This window comes from Carica papaya, chromosome 3 (genome assembly GCF_054855325.1).
Source record: "Carica papaya isolate Zhongbai chromosome 3, ASM5485532v1, whole genome shotgun sequence".
NCBI classification, from domain to species: Eukaryota; Viridiplantae; Streptophyta; class Magnoliopsida; order Brassicales; family Caricaceae; genus Carica; species Carica papaya.
Window position 1 is genome coordinate 6847720 of NC_142311.1, and position 18863 is coordinate 6866582.

The 18863-nt window shown below is 34.7% G+C and overlaps 2 protein-coding genes across 3 annotated transcripts; both read left to right on the plus strand.

The window, feature by feature from the left end:
* Positions 1-7612: 7612 nt before the first annotated feature.
* Positions 7613-11526, plus strand: PAP23 (purple acid phosphatase 23). Of its 2 annotated transcripts, XM_088215361.1 has the most exons (8): positions 7621-8109; positions 8212-8403; positions 8578-8914; positions 9061-9278; positions 9697-9887; positions 10149-10430; positions 10983-11114; positions 11276-11526. In XM_088215361.1, the coding sequence occupies exons 1-8, from the start codon at positions 7845-7847 to the stop codon at positions 11435-11437; spliced, it is 1779 nt and encodes a 592-aa protein (XP_088071487.1). In that variant the 5' UTR covers positions 7621-7844; the 3' UTR covers positions 11438-11526. The 2 variants fall into 2 exon arrangements, with proteins under 2 accessions (XP_088071488.1, XP_088071487.1); XM_088215362.1 differs by lacking the exon at positions 11276-11526 and having other exon boundaries at positions 7613-8109; positions 10294-10430; positions 10983-11120.
* Positions 11527-11810: 284 nt separating this feature from the next.
* On the plus strand, positions 11811-18734 carry KAB1 (potassium channel beta subunit 1). Its single transcript, XM_088215363.1, has 5 exons — positions 11811-12355; positions 12998-13193; positions 15681-15824; positions 16491-16655; positions 18298-18734. The coding sequence occupies exons 1-5, from the start codon at positions 11988-11990 to the stop codon at positions 18409-18411; spliced, it is 987 nt and encodes a 328-aa protein (XP_088071489.1). The 5' UTR covers positions 11811-11987; the 3' UTR covers positions 18412-18734.
* The last annotated feature ends 129 nt before the right edge of the window (positions 18735-18863 follow it).

Below are 18863 nucleotides of genomic sequence, written 5' to 3' on the forward strand. Positions count from 1 at the left end.
GGGTTCCCTATGTACCTGATCCATCCACCATCTCCTAGGATATGTAGTAAGGCTGTTCTTACTATTTGTTTATTTGATCACACCCCATTCTTATTTTTCCTTAGAAACCATTATCAAATCAAATATAATCATATAAAAAAATAAACATGTATCCGGTAATGCAATCATGTCTCAAATTCCAAAATCAAATAGTAGTCAAGTAAGACAGTAATACATGCATTTAAACCATAAAATAGATGAATCAGATACTATCATGCTTTTGGACTGTAAAATAAATCAATACAAATCAACAAAGAACAATGTCCGGTTCGGGCTCCATTAGCAATCTGTGATTAATTATGCACATCTATTTAATTTGTACAAAAAATCGTATTATTATTTATTCAAATTTCAAATCTATGATAGGAAATAGGATGAAGAATTCTTACTTGATTTGACGCCGAAAAACTAAATGGTTTATTGCACCTACAGGCGGTCCCTAGGGTCCCTGAATTTTTTTTCCGGGAACTAAAACGCGCTTATGGTACCTATAAATGACCCAAATAAATCCAAAAATCAGTCTCAGGGCCTACTCGGCCAATTTCGAAAATCTGACACAGCGGTGGCGGTCCGTTTCAAGTTGGCCATTTTTGACCGAATTCGGTCGATTTTACATTGATTCCTCTGAGCAACACGTTAAAAGGCCTCGGTGGGCTGAAAAAATACGAAAAACTGAAACTCACCGGCGGCAGGGCTCTCTGGTGTAGCGGCTCCTCCGGCTCACGTTGCGGTTGGGTGTTTCCTTCGGTCAACCTGTAGAGAAGAAAACGGTGATCATAACGGTGAAAAAAATTATACGAAATGAGGAGGTGATTTGTGAAATTTCCCGCGGCAGGGATGGCGGGCTTCGGCAGTGTTTTTGGGCAAATTAGCCGGTTCTTTCACTCCAATTTAGCCATGGATGGGTTTAACATTGGATTTCGTGCAAAGGTAAATTTTTTTACCTTTTTTGGCGATCGGAAAGGATTCCGGTGCGTTGGCGGGTGGCGGCTGTCGGCTCCCTGGCGACTGGGTTGTCTTTTCCGACGAGGAGTTCTGGCGGCTAGGGTTAGGATTTAGATGCGGATATGGTTATTTATACCCATCCGCTTTTGATATGAGCCGTCCATCACTTTTGATATGGACCGTCAGATCACGTTTAAATAAGGAGTGAATTTGGATCGTTTATCGCAATTCAATCTGGGTCGTCCGTGTGCGATTCACTCTAGGCCATCCGTGCGCGTGAGAACGGACCTCAGCTGTTCGATCGCACTTACGTGGATCGCCCACATGGCTCCCCCTGCGTGGCCTCCTGCGTCAGCACCTCTGCCACTTGGCGGTCCTTGTTGGTTGGGGCTGCTGACCGGGCGTATGACTTGGTATAATTTTTTTAAATTGCGTTTTGACCCTGTAGTTTCTGATTTTTCTTTCAAAAATATTCTCACAATCCAAATTTTCACCATTTTTTTTCAAAATTATTTTCAATTTAATCTTTTATCAATTTACCCAAATTTTTTATTAAATTAAAATAAAACAAAATATAATAAATTTTATATTTATTAAAAATAAAAAATAAAAAAATATAAAATTTTAGGTGGGTGTTAGATAATTGCTTTCTTACAAATAAGAGAGTATTGTAAAAGTATTAATAGTAGCATAATCCTGAGTGTGAGGTAAAATTCTTCACAGAATGATCGTAACTCTTAACATCTCCTTAAGATTAGGTGCTCAATACTTCTTCATTGTTGAATTTCTCATATTGATGAAGCCAACTTGGAGATTAAACCAAAAATAAATCAACATATTTCTCCCAATACTCAATCTCCGGTATGATATGAAATGTAGATTAGAAATATTAATTATTTTCCTTAATTACTTCTTTCTTCAATTATCAAGTATTTTAGTATTTCTTATTTCATATTATACATAGTATAAAGTTTTAAAATCATCTACTAATTCTTCTTTTCCTATAAATTTCTAATCCATCACGTATATTAATAATTTATATATTATAAATTGAAAGATAAAAATGACAATGTTGTATGAACCAAGAAGTAAAATCCAGAACAAGTACTTGTGATTGGATATAAAGTACAAGACAAAATACAAGATTTAAATATATGATTTCTCGTGATTGGATTGGATTGGATTGGATTGGATATATGATTTTTTTTAAAAAGATATTATAAGATTAATGGTATCCCATGACATATATATATATATATACACATATAATATTTCTGTTTTGAATGTACATAATATTTTTTCTAAAGGGTAATTTATTTATTGACAATAAATAGTAATAAGTGTTATTTACTTATTTTTTATTCAAATTTTTTAATTTTTATTATACAAGAAACACATAAAATTAGATGTAACCCTTAATTTCTTACCCATACTTAATTTTATCCTAATTACTCATTAGATTAAATTACACGAATTAATCAATGATTATGTGATGTGCATGCACGACTCTTGTCCATATACTTGGATTGAATTCCTTTGACTTAATTTTATTTTATTTACTCATTAAATTACATTACATGAATTAATTAACGATTATACGATGTGCATGCACGACTCTTGCATATATATATTTGGATTGAACTCCTTTTCTTCGTCCAATCTGCCTTGTTAGTTTAGGTCCACAAATCCAAATCTTTTAAATCAAATGTCTATTGTAATTATTAGTTTAATTATGTAATAATTAATTATTCATTAGCTCATAATAATATATATAGGTATATGAGCCCACAAAGGTGTATACTCACATGCAAGCATGTGCATGCAATCTCAAAATTAGTATGCATCAATTCCCCATCTTGTTTCCTTAATTATTCTCTTTACTCACTCACTCACTCACACCATTAACACGAACCCACCTAAATATAAATAATTACTTTCTTAGAGAGAAAAAAAAAAAAATTTTTAATTTTAAAATTAATATTAAATAATTAATTGTAATGGGTTATTTTATTTTTATTTTAAAAAAAAATTGAATTAGAGATAAATTTAATTTATTATATAATGATTTTTTTGGTGAAACAAATAATTGAAATGGAGAAATCAAGAGGAAGAGAAGTTTTTGGTTAGGTACCGACTCTTTTTCAGAAATTATTTTCTACTCCCTCCAATCTTATACTATCCGACATGAAACTTAATTTCTCATTAATGTACAAATAACGCAACAACAATAATACGTTGGTTGATTCAAATAAAAACTCTGAGTTGAATTCTGTTTAAGTTCTAATTTTATGAAAGAAATGATAGAAGTATGGTTAAAAATGATAATTTAATTTGTATTAGTTTTATATTTAACTTGAAATTATGTGTTTTGATGATCCTAAGTTATGTGAAAATATAAAATTCGTAATTGTAGAAGTAAAAATATAAGCTAATTTAATTTAATTATGTACCGTATATCAAATTTGTAGCATTTTAGAATAAAATTGAATTTCGTTTAAGTTTAATTTAATTTAAACCAGAATAGAATTCTAATTTGCAACTAAGTTAATTTAATTATCGTTCAAATATATTTATATATCAAATATTAAAATTTAAGAATTAAATGAAACGATGTAATAGGTTTAAACCTAAAAGAAAAATTATTATTTTTAATCGCCAAAACATAAAAAAAAAATGGTTAATTAATCTCAGTTATAATATAAAACACAACTTCATTTGTAATATTCGGGTCCGAGATTAATTTTTAATATTTTTAATAGATAAAAAATTTATTTTTAAATTAATTTATTTTAATTTTTGTTGAATTTATGTAAAAAAATAGGTTATGAATGAAATTAAAAATAATTTTGAAAAAAATGGGTGAAAATTTAGGTTCAGGGGAGTGTTATTGAAAGAAAAATCGAAAACTGGGAGTCAGAATGCAAATAAAGAAAATTTTGTCACGTAGTACCACCTAATTAGAAACCCTGACGAACCAAAGTACGTTGCGTGGCAAGGCACGTTGACGTCGGTGCCATGTGGGATGCTACGCAGGTGATCCACACACCCCGCGATCGAACGATCTAGGATCAATCTTGATGGCATGGACGATCCAGATTTGTTCTCCATTTAAATGTGATCGGATGGTCGATATCAAATTATGATGAACGCTTCAAATTCATTTTCTCCTTAAATGCGATAGAACAGTTTAGACCAAACGCGATGAACGGTTCAGATTCGTTTTCTCCTTAGGCAGAATCGAATGGTCGAGATCAAACGCGATGAACGGTCCAAATTAACGTGAGATGGATATAAATTCTCGTATCTACTGAATCCAAACCATAGCTACTAGTCTCCCGTCGGAGAAGAAGAACCAGTCGTTGGAGAAGGGAGCCGATTGCCAACTGCCGCCGCATCGGAGCCGACCGCCGACTGCTGCCGCGTCGGAGCCGACCGCCGACTGCCGCCGCCTCGGAGCCGACCGCCGACTGCCGCCGCCTCGGAGCCGACCGTCGACTGCCGCCGCGTCGGAGCCGACCGCCGACTGTCGCTGTACCGGAGCCACATTCGACCGCCAAAAAAGGTAAAAATTCTCTTATTAGCTCAAAATTCGATTCCAAGTACCCCTGTGGCCATATTGGAGCAAAACCAACGGCGGGTGAGCCAGAAATCGTGGGCAAAGCCCGGCGGCTTCGTTGCAGGCAAAACCTACAACCTCCTCCGATGAGCCCCTTCCCGTTTCATGTTTCATGTAATTTTTATACCATCGTGTTCACTGTTCTGTTTTCTATAGGTTGACCGAAGAAAAACTTCCAGCCGTGAAGGTGAGCCGACCGAGCTACCGTACCTGGAAAACTCCATCTTGGTAGGTTTCATTTTTTTTAATTTTTTTGGCCAACCGAGACCCAATAACATATTTTTTTCACAGGAATATGTATAAAGCCGACCGAAAACGGTCAGGCCGAGGCAAATCGTCGCCGCGGACGGCGGTGCCATCGTCGGAGCATGGCGGTGCTGCCGTGTCGGAACTCCGAAATTGGCTGAAAAGTATTTTTTACACTGATTTTGGATTCCTATAATATTTTTAGGTACGTGACAAGTGTTTTGGATTACGTATGGATAATTCAGGAAACCCGGAGATCGCCAGTAGACGCAATAGAAAGTTCAATATTTCGGACACCGATTCGGGTAAAGATCTCGTACCCTTTTCTCCGTTATGACAAATTGAAGTTTAATAATTGATAATTGTGTTTTTTTATGAAAAATTAGACGACTCTAAAAATAATTACAGGTCACTAGTGGAGACGGAACCGGTTAATTCATAGTCGTTTCGATTTCTTATTTATTTTTCTGTGTTGCCTATATTTATTTACTATTATACTATATGTAATTTAATTGATAGTTTTTAGGATTTTTTTTTATTTTGTTATTTATTTCCCCTGCATTGCGTGCTGGTATTCCGGTCATGAGTTATTTGGCTGTGTTAAACTATATTGTTGTCTAAATGAATTGTGAGTATAAAATGAGATATAGTTATTGTATGGTTGATTGTTATACTGATGGAAATCTGTATGGTAAAGACTTACTGGGTACCTAGGAAAGAGCGAACGGGCCCGGTACATAGGGAACCCTACTGTGAACATTACTTTAGTTGTAAAGGGCTGAGAAGTCCCGTACTAGTAAGGTTTGGGAGATATGATTCACTTTCATACCGTACGAGATATCGTGATGTTGGAATGTTTGGTGCCCATTACTAGACGGGGTATGGAGACGACTAATTAATTGTTTAATTGGATATTAGGTTCACAAGTAGGAGGACATCCCTATGGACCCCCCAAGAGTATCGGTAAACGGGTAAAAATGTAAAATGATTGTTCTTATTATCTTATATGTGATAAAAAATAGTGCATGAATATGAGTTTTCATAAATTATTGTTGAGAAAGACTTGTTAAACAATATTTAATAAATGATTTTCTTTATAATAAATGAATTTACATTAAATTAAGGGTTCCATTGGTTATTTTTCTGATTTTTACCAATATTTAGTTTTTCGTATATGTGATTAATGTGATATTCTTACTAAACTAGTGTATCTCACCCATTCATTAACTATTTTAAATCAAGAGAACTAAGATCTAAATTCTGATCAATAAGGGAGTTGTGAATAGGTCACCACCCGGACTCCCTTCAAGAGTTAGTGAAAGTCGTCGTAAAATTATTTAGTTATTTGCCTTTCGTTTATTTCTTTGATTTTCGTTTATTCTTTTAGAAGAAATATTCTCGTATCCTTATTGGACATTCTAAAATATTGTATAAAAAATGTAAGTTCTAACTCTATTATTTCGCTTTCGTATTTAATTTATAACTTTATTTTTATTTAAGTTTTTAACCTGTACATAATTGAAATTGAGTATTTATATATTTATATGTGTGTGTGTAAATATAACTTATATATATATATATATAACTCTATCAACAACTATATCATTTCCTTTTTCTTTAAAAGAAAAAATAAAAGGAAATCTTTCGTGCATTAAAGATGTATTAAGTTTCAAAATGCTGTAATGTAAACCATTATGTGATTGTCCAAAAGATAGCATAAAGTGGGTGTTCTTATATATATATATATATATATATATATATAAACTTAGATTTCAATTATGTCATTTACTCATTGCATTTAAGATAAACCAGAAACTATTTATTTGGAGAAAACATGATTTTAATTTTCTCAGTATTGTTTTTGCCATGTGCTTATACATATACCCATAAAATATCAAACACAAATATAACACACATCCAAAATTCAAACCCATTTCTCATTTCTTTCTAAGCCCAGCGGGCTTTCTTTTACTCCCAATCAGCCAGGTGGGCCAGGCCCAAATTAATAACACCCAGCAAATTCCACTTTGTATGAAATTAAAATGAAAAAAACCCCACTTAGCATGAATTATATTTTATATTATACAAATACAATATAGTTATATAATAATATGTATTTATATTATTTACTGAATGGATTAAACATACCAAACTAAATTTTTCTTTTAATTAAGGTTTATGGATGTTTAATAACTAGTATTTATTTGAAAATTAAAACATAAATAACCATTTATTTTAAAGATACTTACAAAATGTACATAAATACATATATTAATTAATTAATTAATTAATTTACCACCCATTGTTGATTTTCTCAATTATTTCTAAATTTTTATTTGTCATTGAGAATATTCAATAATATATTAATAATTTTCTAATATATTCAGCAGAGGTTTTGTGGGCCCAAGGCCATTTGGCATGAGTCCCCCCTGTTCTCCCCCCCCCCCCCACCAATTACGAGTCCACTCCTCTGAAGAACACATGAGCAGAAGCTGATGAATTGGTTGTCAGAACAGAAACATGTCCGACAAAAAAGATGAAAAATATTTAAATAATGCAATAAATTCAGTTTCAATTCTTAAAAATTGTTTTCAACTGGAATCATTTCATTGCATGCATTAAAAGTATGGTATTGCGTCTTCTTCAATACTAATCGAAAATGATTTCTAATCCAAAAAAAAAAAGAAGACGTTTTCGTATTTAAGTTTCTTCAGTTCCACGTTTTCATTCCAAGATGGCAAGACTGATGCTGAAACTAATTATTATTATTTGGATTTAATTAATAATTCAAACTACTGATGATGATGATGATGATTCATTTTGGTTTTACCTTCTTGTAAAAAATTCAGAAAAAAGGAGAAGCGGCATATTCCATTGGCTCAAACAGATATGCCAAACTTCACAAAACAACCCAGTAAGGAATCACAAATTTCCATCCCCATCAATATATTTTGTTTTTCTCTTTCCTAACACCATTGATCTCTGAAAACACATCGTAATGAAGGTGGAAGTCAAACACTGCCTCCTCCTAACCTTTTTCTCCATCATAACAAAGCTGGTGGCCATTAAAGATGACATACCCACTACTTTAGATGGTCCATTTGAGCCTGTAACTCGTCGTTTCGATCAATCTCTGCGTCGGGGTAGCGACGACTTGCCAATGGATCATCCTAGACTCAAGAGGAATGTCACCTCTATGTACCCAGAACAGATAGCGCTTGCAATTTCCACACCATCCTCGATGTGGGTTTCTTGGGTTACTGGTAATTTTTTCCTATTATCTTGTTTTCTTGTGCTATGTATACTGTTGTCCGGTTGTTTTAAGAGATTTGACGAAATGGGTCTGGTTTCTTTTTCCGGTTCAGGTAAAGCTCAAATTGGTTCTAATGTTACTCCGCTTGATCCTTCTTCAATTTCCAGCGATGTTTGGTATGGGAAAGCAAGTGGAAAGTACACGATGAAACGAAGAGGGAATGCAACAGTTTATAGTCAATTGTATCCGTTTGAGGGCCTCTTGAACTACACCTCTGGCATCATACACCATGTGAGGATTGACGGTAAAAAAGGAAAAACTAGTTGGGAATTTGATGTTTTCTGTAACCTTTAATTTTATTTATGAGCAATGGATGTTAAGATGATCCAATTAGTAGTTGCAGAGTGATAGAATCGAGATTAGCAATCAAAGTCAATGGCAGAATGGACATTACATATATACATATATGTTTTTGTAGGTCTTGAACCTGGAGCAAGGTATTATTACAAGTGTGGGGATGGCTCAATTCCTGCAATGAGTGAAGAACATATGTTTGAAACATTGCCCCTGCCAAACCCAAATTCATACCCTCGTAGAATAGGAGTGATTGGAGACTTGGGTCTCACCAGCAACTCAACAACAACAATGGATCATTTGATGGAAAATGAGCCTTCAATGATTTTGATGGTTGGAGACTTGAGTTATGCAAATCAGTACCTTACAACTGGTGGGAAAGGAGCTCCATGTTTCTCATGTGCCTTTCCTGATGCACCAATTAGAGAGACTTATCAACCTCGTTGGGATGCCTGGGGAAGGTAATAAGATTTGTGAACTTAGTTACTTTAAGCGGGATAACATTGTATATATTCAATCATTAATCATGTATCAGTCAGTACTCATTTTGATTTATAAAGCAATGTTGGAGTAAAATGGAAGTTAACATATTGTTTTGGAGGTTCAGGTTCATGGAACCTCTGATCTCTAAGGTTCCAATGATGATCATTGAAGGCAACCATGAGATTGAGCCTCAAGCTGGTGGGTTGACTTTCAAATCATATTTGACAAGATTTGCAGTTCCATCAAAGGAGAGTGGCTCTAATAGTAACTTCTACTACTCCTTTGATGCTGGAGGGATACATTTCATCATGTTGGGAGCATATGTTGACTATAACCAAACTGGTAAGTTTCTTGCACACATATCCGTATATTATGTTTTATGTTTCATATATTTTGTTCAGCAACTACCCCCATTTGAATTATTTGGTTCTACTCGATATCAGTGGGATTGAGGATACTTCCAGCAAAAAATATATAGAAGAGTTAGTGCTGGGCTAGCCGAAAATAAAAGTTTATCAGAAGCTTGGTTTAGAATTCCTGAAAAATTAACTTTTTATGATTACATTGGCAATAATCTGGTGAAAGGGGGATTATTCAGAGCGGGTTCAATAGACAACAGGATGGAATAACTGTTGGGTGATTGGGACACCTTATCTTTAGAAACAAAGAAGGGCTATATAATGTGAACATGCAAGTCTGAATTGCCATGTTAGAAGTGGTTTTTCAGCTCGTAATAAGATTGATTCCTTTGAAATTTCAGGTGATCAGTATGCATGGCTAAAGAAAGATTTACATCAAATAGACCGCAGTATCACTCCTTGGGTGGTTGCAGCATGGCATCCACCTTGGTATAATAGCTACTCCTCACACTATCAGGAATTTGAATGCATGAGACAAGAAATGGAAACACTCCTCTACAATTACCATATCGACATTGTCTTTTCTGGTCACGTAAGTTGGAATTTGATGCTCAGCCAAAGTGGATATATGTGATTGTATTCTTCAATATTAGTGTTTTAATTTGAGACATTTGTTGATATTTTTCGGATCATCTTTCGTATCTGGGCAATTTACATAACAAATGCAGCTTCTTAACAAAGAATAGTATAAAATATCAAATGAAAAACTAGATTCTGAATCTATTTCCTTTCAAATTATTCTGGACATCAACTGCATGATATTTGTATACATATGTTATGTAAATACATGCAGGTGCATGCTTATGAGAGGATGAATAGGGTGTATAACTACACATTAGATCCGTGTGGACCTGTTTATATAACAGTTGGGGATGGTGGAAACATAGAACAAGTTGAGGTTGACTTTGCAGATGACCCTGGAAAGTGTCCTGCTGCAGGAGACAACATACCAGAATTTGGAGGGGTATGCCATATCAATTTCACATCTGGTGCAGCCAAAGGAAAATTCTGTTGGGAAAAACAACCAGAGTGGAGTGCATTTAGAGAAAGCAGCTTTGGACACGGAATTCTTGAGGTATTATTGAATTCATAGAAATTTATTCTTTCGACCACATTCTGATTGTTAATATGATATATAAGAACCGCAACTATAAATACTACTACACTCTTGATCGTGAAATATTGATTATTTGTTAAATTTTGTAAATTGTGTAAAAGTAAAATACTCCAAATTTAACAATTCAGAAGTTTTATAAAATGTTTTTTGTAAGCAACTATAAGATATCGTTGAATTGAATTACGTTTATGAATTTAAAAAATATGAAAATTCTTAATTTCTCACTTTGAAAATTTAGAATTTGAATTGATATCGTTTTATTAATTCTTCCTAATTTGCATTGATTTATCCTAACGATTTCATTTCAATTGGAATTTAGTTATTCACCATATATGAAGATCCTTGCCAAGCATCCGTGACAGAATGGTTAATGCATCTAACTCATAATTAGTAAATTCATGGGTTAAATTATTTTTAAATCTTTCTCTACAAGACAAACAATCATATATGTGATATGTATGTGTACACATTTTGAGGGATATTATAAACTGTTCAATTGATGATATGCAGGTTGTGAATTCAACTTATGCATTATGGACATGGCACAGAAATCATGATATTTACAAGGAAGATAGGCATGGTGATCAAATATATATTGTGAGACAGCCTGAAAAGTGCTTGACTACATCTGAAGCTTTTAAGGTGATTTATCATAAAACCAATGCATATGTACCGAAATATATATATACACACACACACATAGACACATTACATGTATGTATGTCGTTTTACTTTTCACGAAAATCTTTTAAATTTATGTCTTTGATTCTTGTTTTCTTCTTCATTATTGTTTGTGATGATAGGGAAACGAGGAGAACAGAGGAGAAACTAATAGTTCTACGAGCATATTTGTAAAATGGATATTAATCTTAATGCTAATCTTCACGATTATAATTATTCTCAGTGTAGCAGAAAAATTTAGAATGTGGAGAGAATATATTGTAATAACTGAAAAAATAGGATAAGATCAAAGCTGCTTTAGTTGAGGTGCCAATGATTAGAAGAAAATATGTACATATATAGAATCAAATAATATTATATTGTATTAAATATATTTAATGTTATATTTAAGGTAAATTTCAGAATAATTATAGAAATTTTATTTATAAATTGGAAGAAATAGATAATATATATGTAAATAGAAAGATATAATTCTCAATATCATCGAATGGTTCGGGAAATCAACTCCTGACAACAACACAGGCGATGAAAACATTCGTTGTGGTCTAAACAAAAACGGTACTTCTTGTCATCCAATTTCAGTCAGGTAATCAGTGGGTCCCACTTCCTCACATTTCAACCATCCACGTGTCAAACGATCTTAGTTCGGACGGCATTCTTACGCTGTTCCTGCCCCTATATGATCCTCGCCCAAACCACCGTCCTCACCGGCTTCTAGTATCCAGAGTCCAGACCCCTGCTCCATACTCTTTTCTTCTTACTACTTCTTCGCTAGTGTTTCTCCGTCTCTCCAACTTGGTCACTGTTTTCAAGAGAGGAATTAGCGAACTCAAAATGCAGTACAAGAATTTGGGTAGATCGGGACTCAAGGTCAGCCAGCTTTCTTATGGGGCCTGGGTCAGCTTCGGTAACCAACTCGATGTCAAAGAAGCCAAGTCTCTTATGCAATGTTGCAGGGACCACGGCGTTAACTTCTTCGATAACGCCGAAGTCTACGCCAATGGCCGCGCCGAGGAGATCATGGGCCAAGCGATCAGGGAGTTGGGATGGAAGCGCTCCGATATCGTCGTCTCCACAAAGATCTTCTGGGGCGGACCCGGTCCCAACGATAAGGGCCTCTCCAGGAAGCACATCGTAGAAGGCACCAAGGCCTCGCTTAAGAGGCTTGATATGGATTACCTGGATGTCATTTATTGCCACAGGTGACGGGACCCGTCTTTGATTTGTGCTTATACAAATGCGATTTATTTGACTTCTCCTTTGTTCTTTGATTTTATTGCTTTCTTTCGTCTTCGTTATTGATTTGAGATCACGTCAAGTGGTTCTGCTGCTGTGCGATGAAGGAATTTTCCCATTCAATGTTATCTGTTTGTTATCTTATCATCCATTTAAATCTCACTGCAAGTCTTCTGCGGTGGTAGGAGAAAACATATTGAAAATACTTGATCCTTGAAATGGTTTTGTTGGTTCTTTATTGAGATCGATTTGGAAAAGGTCTTGGCTTTGCTATGTTTGCTAGAATGTATTTTCTGCATTCATGTCGCTTGGTAGAGTAAACGTTCAATTTTTCTGCCAATATTGATTTGTGATGACGTGAAATATTTGCTCAGAACTTCGTAGATGGAGTGTGATTGATGTACCAAAGAGATCTTCCTGAGGCTTGATGTTGTCCATGTTATTTTGGTATTCTGTTTTGGGGTAGTGGCAATTGATTTTTGCAGTTAATTTTGTGGATTTTTGTTTTATAATTGAAGAAATTTCACGTATTCGATTTGATCTGGAAGATATATGATTAGATTAATTACATATATGTGTGTTAATATATGATGAACTGACTGTACCAGGCCGGACTCATCAACACCAATTGAAGAGACAGTGAGGGCTATGAATTATGTAATTGATAAGGGGTGGGCATTTTACTGGGGGACCAGTGAGTGGTCTTCTCAGCAGATCACTGAGGCATGGGGAGTAGCGGAGAGGCTGGACTTGGTGGGTCCTATTGTGGAGCAGCCAGAGTATAATTTATTGTCCAGGCACAAAGTGGGTATTTTTTCTGCATAACTGGGTTCTGTTTTTCTTTTTTTTGTTACTTTTAATAATTTGATTGGGGTTTGGGGTTCATGGAGTTAATTCAATTTATGCATTCTCGGTAATTGTTGGATATGAGTAATAGATGCATAGAAATGTTCTTACTTCTAGTCATTTCTCGCATTTCATGCTGAGAAGAATCTAATATCCAAATGCCCTTGAATAAGATGAAGAAAACTAGAGTGAGAAGATGATTGAAGGTGGTTGCGAGATAGTTGGTACCTGTTGAGATGAAATTTCACAGACTGCCTCCATGCTCAAGCTACTATTTTATGCGAGAAATAAACTTAAAATGTTATGTTTACCATACCAAGTGTCAAGTTTAACTATATTTGTTGTTACCAATAGTTATAATAAGAATTAAATATTGATGTAGCACACTAAACTAGACAAGTATTTTTAAATTTATTTTTTAGTGTTATTATAATTTTAGTAACATTAGGATTTATTTATGTTTTATTCTCTTTAAGTTTCTCATTTCGTAACTAAATTAAGATTAAATTAGTCTATAAATACTTGTAATCTCTTCCTAGAGATAAAACAATCATTGGAGAGTTTTACAGTAGTTTATGCTTTGTGATTGAGTCATGCAGTCAGGTGTTAAGTTTTATAGCTCAAGGAATCCTTTTCTTAATTATGATATGCAGAAACTGTATGTGTGATAACGACGTTTAATCACTTATCTCCAAGTAGGTAGATTAACCATCTCTTATCCTCCATTTTCTATGTTACGGATATATGAGATGAACCCAGTTATAGGTGAATGCATACTTTTAGTTATGTGTGTAGTCAATAACAAGCAGGTAGATTCATTTACAAGGAAGTATTATGTGTAGTGTCAGGTATGTCATTTGAATGCAAAGTGATTGAGAAATATGAAAGATTGTTTAGGATTATTGAGTTCTCTTCATGCTTTAAGTAATTTTTATGAGAAATATTGCTTTCTACCTTTCCACAAAGTGGTACCAAAGCTTCTAATTTCCAAAAAGGTGGTACAATGGCTTTCAATTTCAAACATCATATACTTCTGAGATGATTTATTCTATACTTTGTCAATAACAGTTTGTGTTATGCAAATGGAAGAATGATGAATTTGGCAGTGGGTTTTCTTAGCTCAATACGTTCTTTTTCTTAGCTCATTTTACCTTCTGAGCTCCAACCTTGCCTTGTATGGTAGTGAGTACAATGGGACTTTCTGTTGGTAGATACAGTTGCATTTAATTTGGTGGAAATAGAACTCAGTTTCTGGATGATGAGGGAGATAGGACTTTAAAAAACAGAGATTCCTAGTTGACTTTTGCTGTTCTTTGTCTGTTCGAAAGATGGAGAAAAAATAAATACATGTAACCTTACTGGGAAGAGGTGCTTGTGATGTTCATTGAAGAGGCATTGCCTTCAGGTATGCGCTGGATGGTGGTGTTGAAAGATACTAAACTGGAAAATATAACAGAGAATATCACATAGAGTAGGTTTTCTGGAAGATTTATGAAGCTTTGGGATGATTGCGAGTTCCTATTCATTTTTATATAATTGGTGTTATTGAAGTTGGGGCTGATTGTTTAGAGTTTGTGTAGGTGATGTGGCTAGACATATTTGTTCATTGAATTCACAGAAGTTTTTTGGGGACTTCTTCTCTACAGCTAATGGTTAGGTGGTGTGAGTAATTTCTTTAATTTGAAATACTAAACATTGAAAGCCCTTAGCTACTGAGAGAAATGCAAGTATTATGCTAGCAGAGTGCATTGGACATGTTGCAGAGGAATGATAAATGCTTGGATAAGTATGGCGACTTAAATCTGGCGATATGTTTGACTCAAGGTTTTAATATTACAAGTTTCTTGGTAGAGGGTAGGGGTATCTTATCTTGGCAAGCATTAGAAGGGAAAGTCTCATGCAAGGTAGCTCTTATTCACTCAGAAAGCAACCTGAGAAAATATCTTATGATTAAAAACATGTGAAGAGTGAAAATCTTTGGTGAATTCTTTTCCGGGCAGATGTACTAGGTTCCATGAGTGATAGGAAGTGGAACAAACTATCAGGATTACCCAATTCTTGTTCCTAGTTTCTTTTTTCATTGTTTGATTCCATCTCCTTTGCAAGGGATTTGATTGAATGTGCGTTAAAGGACATAAAGTATGTGGAGGGTAATTATTAAAAAAAAGTACTCAGGAGGGTAATTTTATCTGCTATTGATGTACAGATTTCCTGTTTGCCTTTACTAAATCAAAATTTTTGAAGGTTTCTGTTCTAAATTAACCAGGACAAGATTTCGTATATCCCTGTCGGCATATCATACAATTTATCTTTCATGATGTAAACAGATTTAAAATTGTGTGGATGTTCGATTCTCTTTTTCATTTGTGTCTGCATCTATGCACATATGTGATTCAAACACTATAGGTGCTTATTTGGCGTTTATCTTCTCTTGTCTGAGCGCAGGTTGAATCTGAGTACCTCCCTCTCTACAGCAACTATGGCCTGGGTCTTACCACGTGGAGCCCACTTGCATCTGGAGTGCTCACTGGCAAATACAATAAAGGATCTATTCCATCTGATAGTCGATTTGCATTAGAAAATTACAAAGTAAAACTTATTTACTGATTATTCTGATTGCTTTGATTTGCTGTTACTTTATGCTCTTGACAACTATTGTTATTATTATTAGATGTTTACAAAGTGTAAAGATTTCTTTGTCAAGTGTCATTCTGTTCCATCTATTTTATTTCAGGTTATAAGTTGGCAACTTCATTTCAATTACAAAGTTTCTTGTCCTTCAACTAGCTTTACTGTTATAACTGCTTTTCTTGGGTGAAAACTATGACTCTGTTTGCTGTATAAATATATTTTCTAATATATATTTATTATATGTTTGTACATATAAAAATGTTTGATAGTTCAAATTGAGGACAGTATTTAGAAAATGAAAGTAAAAAATATGGCATATGCTTTTTTGGTGTTCTCCAGAAATTCTTTTTTATAGTTTAAAAATCTTATCTACTTATACTTTCCTTTATTACTTTTATATATACACACGCACACAGAGATGTATATGTATTTATTGAAACATATCTATGTGCATGCATATATACATGCATACAATATATAGAGATACATGTATGCACACAGGTAAATATATACTTATGTGCATATATGAAACATTCATTTCATATTTTCAAATATGAATACGTGAACATTAAGAAATATCTTCTGTATCAACCACAGCCTAACCTTTTTTCTTCTGTCTTCAAGAATCTTGCCAGCAGGTCACTGGTAGATGATGTCTTGAAAAAAGTTAATGGACTGAAGCCAATTGCAGATGAGTTAGGTGTGCCTTTAGCTCAACTTGCAATTGCATGGTGTGCTGCAAATCCTAATGTATCATCGGTTATCACTGGTGCTACAAAGGAGTCTCAGGTTAGTTTAAACTTACCATATTTTTCTTGGGTAATTGATTCTGTCATACAGTATTTGTAAATTCTTGTCAAAAGTTTATGAAAGGAGAGTGGACTTTCATACAGTTTGCAACGTGCATTTATTTAGGCAGTTTTATGTTAGGTTCTTTGATCTTATAGCTTATTTACCTTCCGTTCTAGGCTCCAGGTAATTGTAAATGAAGACAGCTGCAGCATGCATCTTGGCCATCTCACCATAAATAAAGACATTTTCCTTAAAATAAACTTTAAGGGCTGATTGCCCCTTGGGATGTGGCCCATTGACAATGCAGGACTCTAATAAATGTATGTTAAAAATTCTCTGACTACTGTCTAATTAACTTTTCTACGGGCTTAAAAGGAGCATATGACAAAAAACCAAACCATATGGATTGGAATTATGTGTTTGGAAGGTTTGTATTAATAACAATTAGAGATACGAATGGAAGGTAAATAGGCTACTCTATGATGTGGGGGGTAACTTGGGAAATAACATTCATCCAAACCATCTATGATTCAGAAGCCTATGGGGTCGTTGAAAAGCTTCAGCACTTCACAACCGGAGAGTGAACCATGTGGAGACTGATAAGATTAGGTGGGACCTATAGTCGAATGTGGTTTACAGTAGATTTTTTCTTGAGAATTACTGAGAGGTGCTTGGACAAGATGTGATGAAGAGGAGGAGAAATAATCTTATTTGTTAGCTTTCATCTCTTTATAAAAGCAAAGGAGATTTCTAGTCAAATTCTTCAACAATGTCCTTGGACTAGGCAGATTTAGAGAAGGCCCTCTGCCCTGATTTGAGTCGTAGTGGCAGAAACATTAGTTGCTACAGCAGTACATGAGCTGAAGGTGATGGACTCCTAGCATTGTTGCCTATTGCGCTTTCAACTTTTCATTTGTGTTTCTCTGTCAGAAAGACAAAACCATGTTTTTGGTTGGATGGATGGTAAACAATTGGAGGGTTTTTCGGGGGTGATAAAACCAATTAGCCAAGTTAAAGACAGCTCACTCAAGACATCTGTGTGGAATCTTGGCCATCTCACCATAAATAAAGACAGCTCCCTCAATATGGGGACATCATAGAGTAGCTGCATGCTGCTACTATTTCAAACTGTATCTGGGTCATCATAGAGTAGCTGCATGCTGCTACTATGGGGACATCCTTCTTACCAAACTCAAGATTGCTGAGATTTTGAGGGGATGTCTCCACAATGAGGATCACACTATTATATATAGCCTCCCTTGCTTTCTCAAAATTTTGAGTTTGGTAAGAAGTCCTCCCATTGTCTGCGTGTAAACTTTCATTTCCCCAGCCCATGGGGCTCTCTTCTTTTCAATGGAGGATAAGCCAAACTTTGTCTGATTTGAATGTTCTAGTACTTCACTGATTGTAGTCCTCTTAGAAAAGTCAAGGAATTTAAATTCCTTCTACTTGCATATCATTTTTAACAAATTCAGAACAAGATTGAATGCACAAGATATTAACTATTTGTAGCGTCTAGGTGATTAATGAGATGTCTCTACTGCTAGTAACTCAAGCACGCATAACAATTTATTTGAATCATGCACAGGTACTTTATTCTTAATGTTAGTAAACTGCTTAATGTGTTTGGGAAATGCAGATTCAAGAGAACATGAAGGCAATTGATGTCATCCCATTACTAACCCCTTCCGTGATGGAGAAGATCGAGGCTGTTATTCAAACCAAGCCAAAACGTCCAGATTCGTATAGGTAGATGCAGGATACAGCCAAATTCTTGTGGTTTTGCGCCACGTGGAGTACTTTTCATGTCTCCATATATTGGAATATGAGCTCGTGTACTCTACTTTTGTTTGTCATATTCTGTCTATGAAACTGCGTTTACATTGTCATTTCAGTGTGGCAGACATTTTCATTTTTAGTTTGTGGAGGCAGGTTGGTGTGGCAGGGACATTTAGTGGTAAATGTCAATGGATGTTGTTCATGACAATGAGATGACGAAAAATAGGACTTGAGTTTTCTTTTTTTGCGGAGAATATTTTATTACCAACTATTTATTCAGTTTCTTTATTGGTTGAATCTTATGTTCATGACAATGAGATAATTTACTTTCTATTACATAATTCTTCAACTTTTAGATGAAAACCAAAATTTTCATTATGTCGACTTTCTTTCATCACTTTCTTTGGTGGAGCTTCTTGAGTGAGT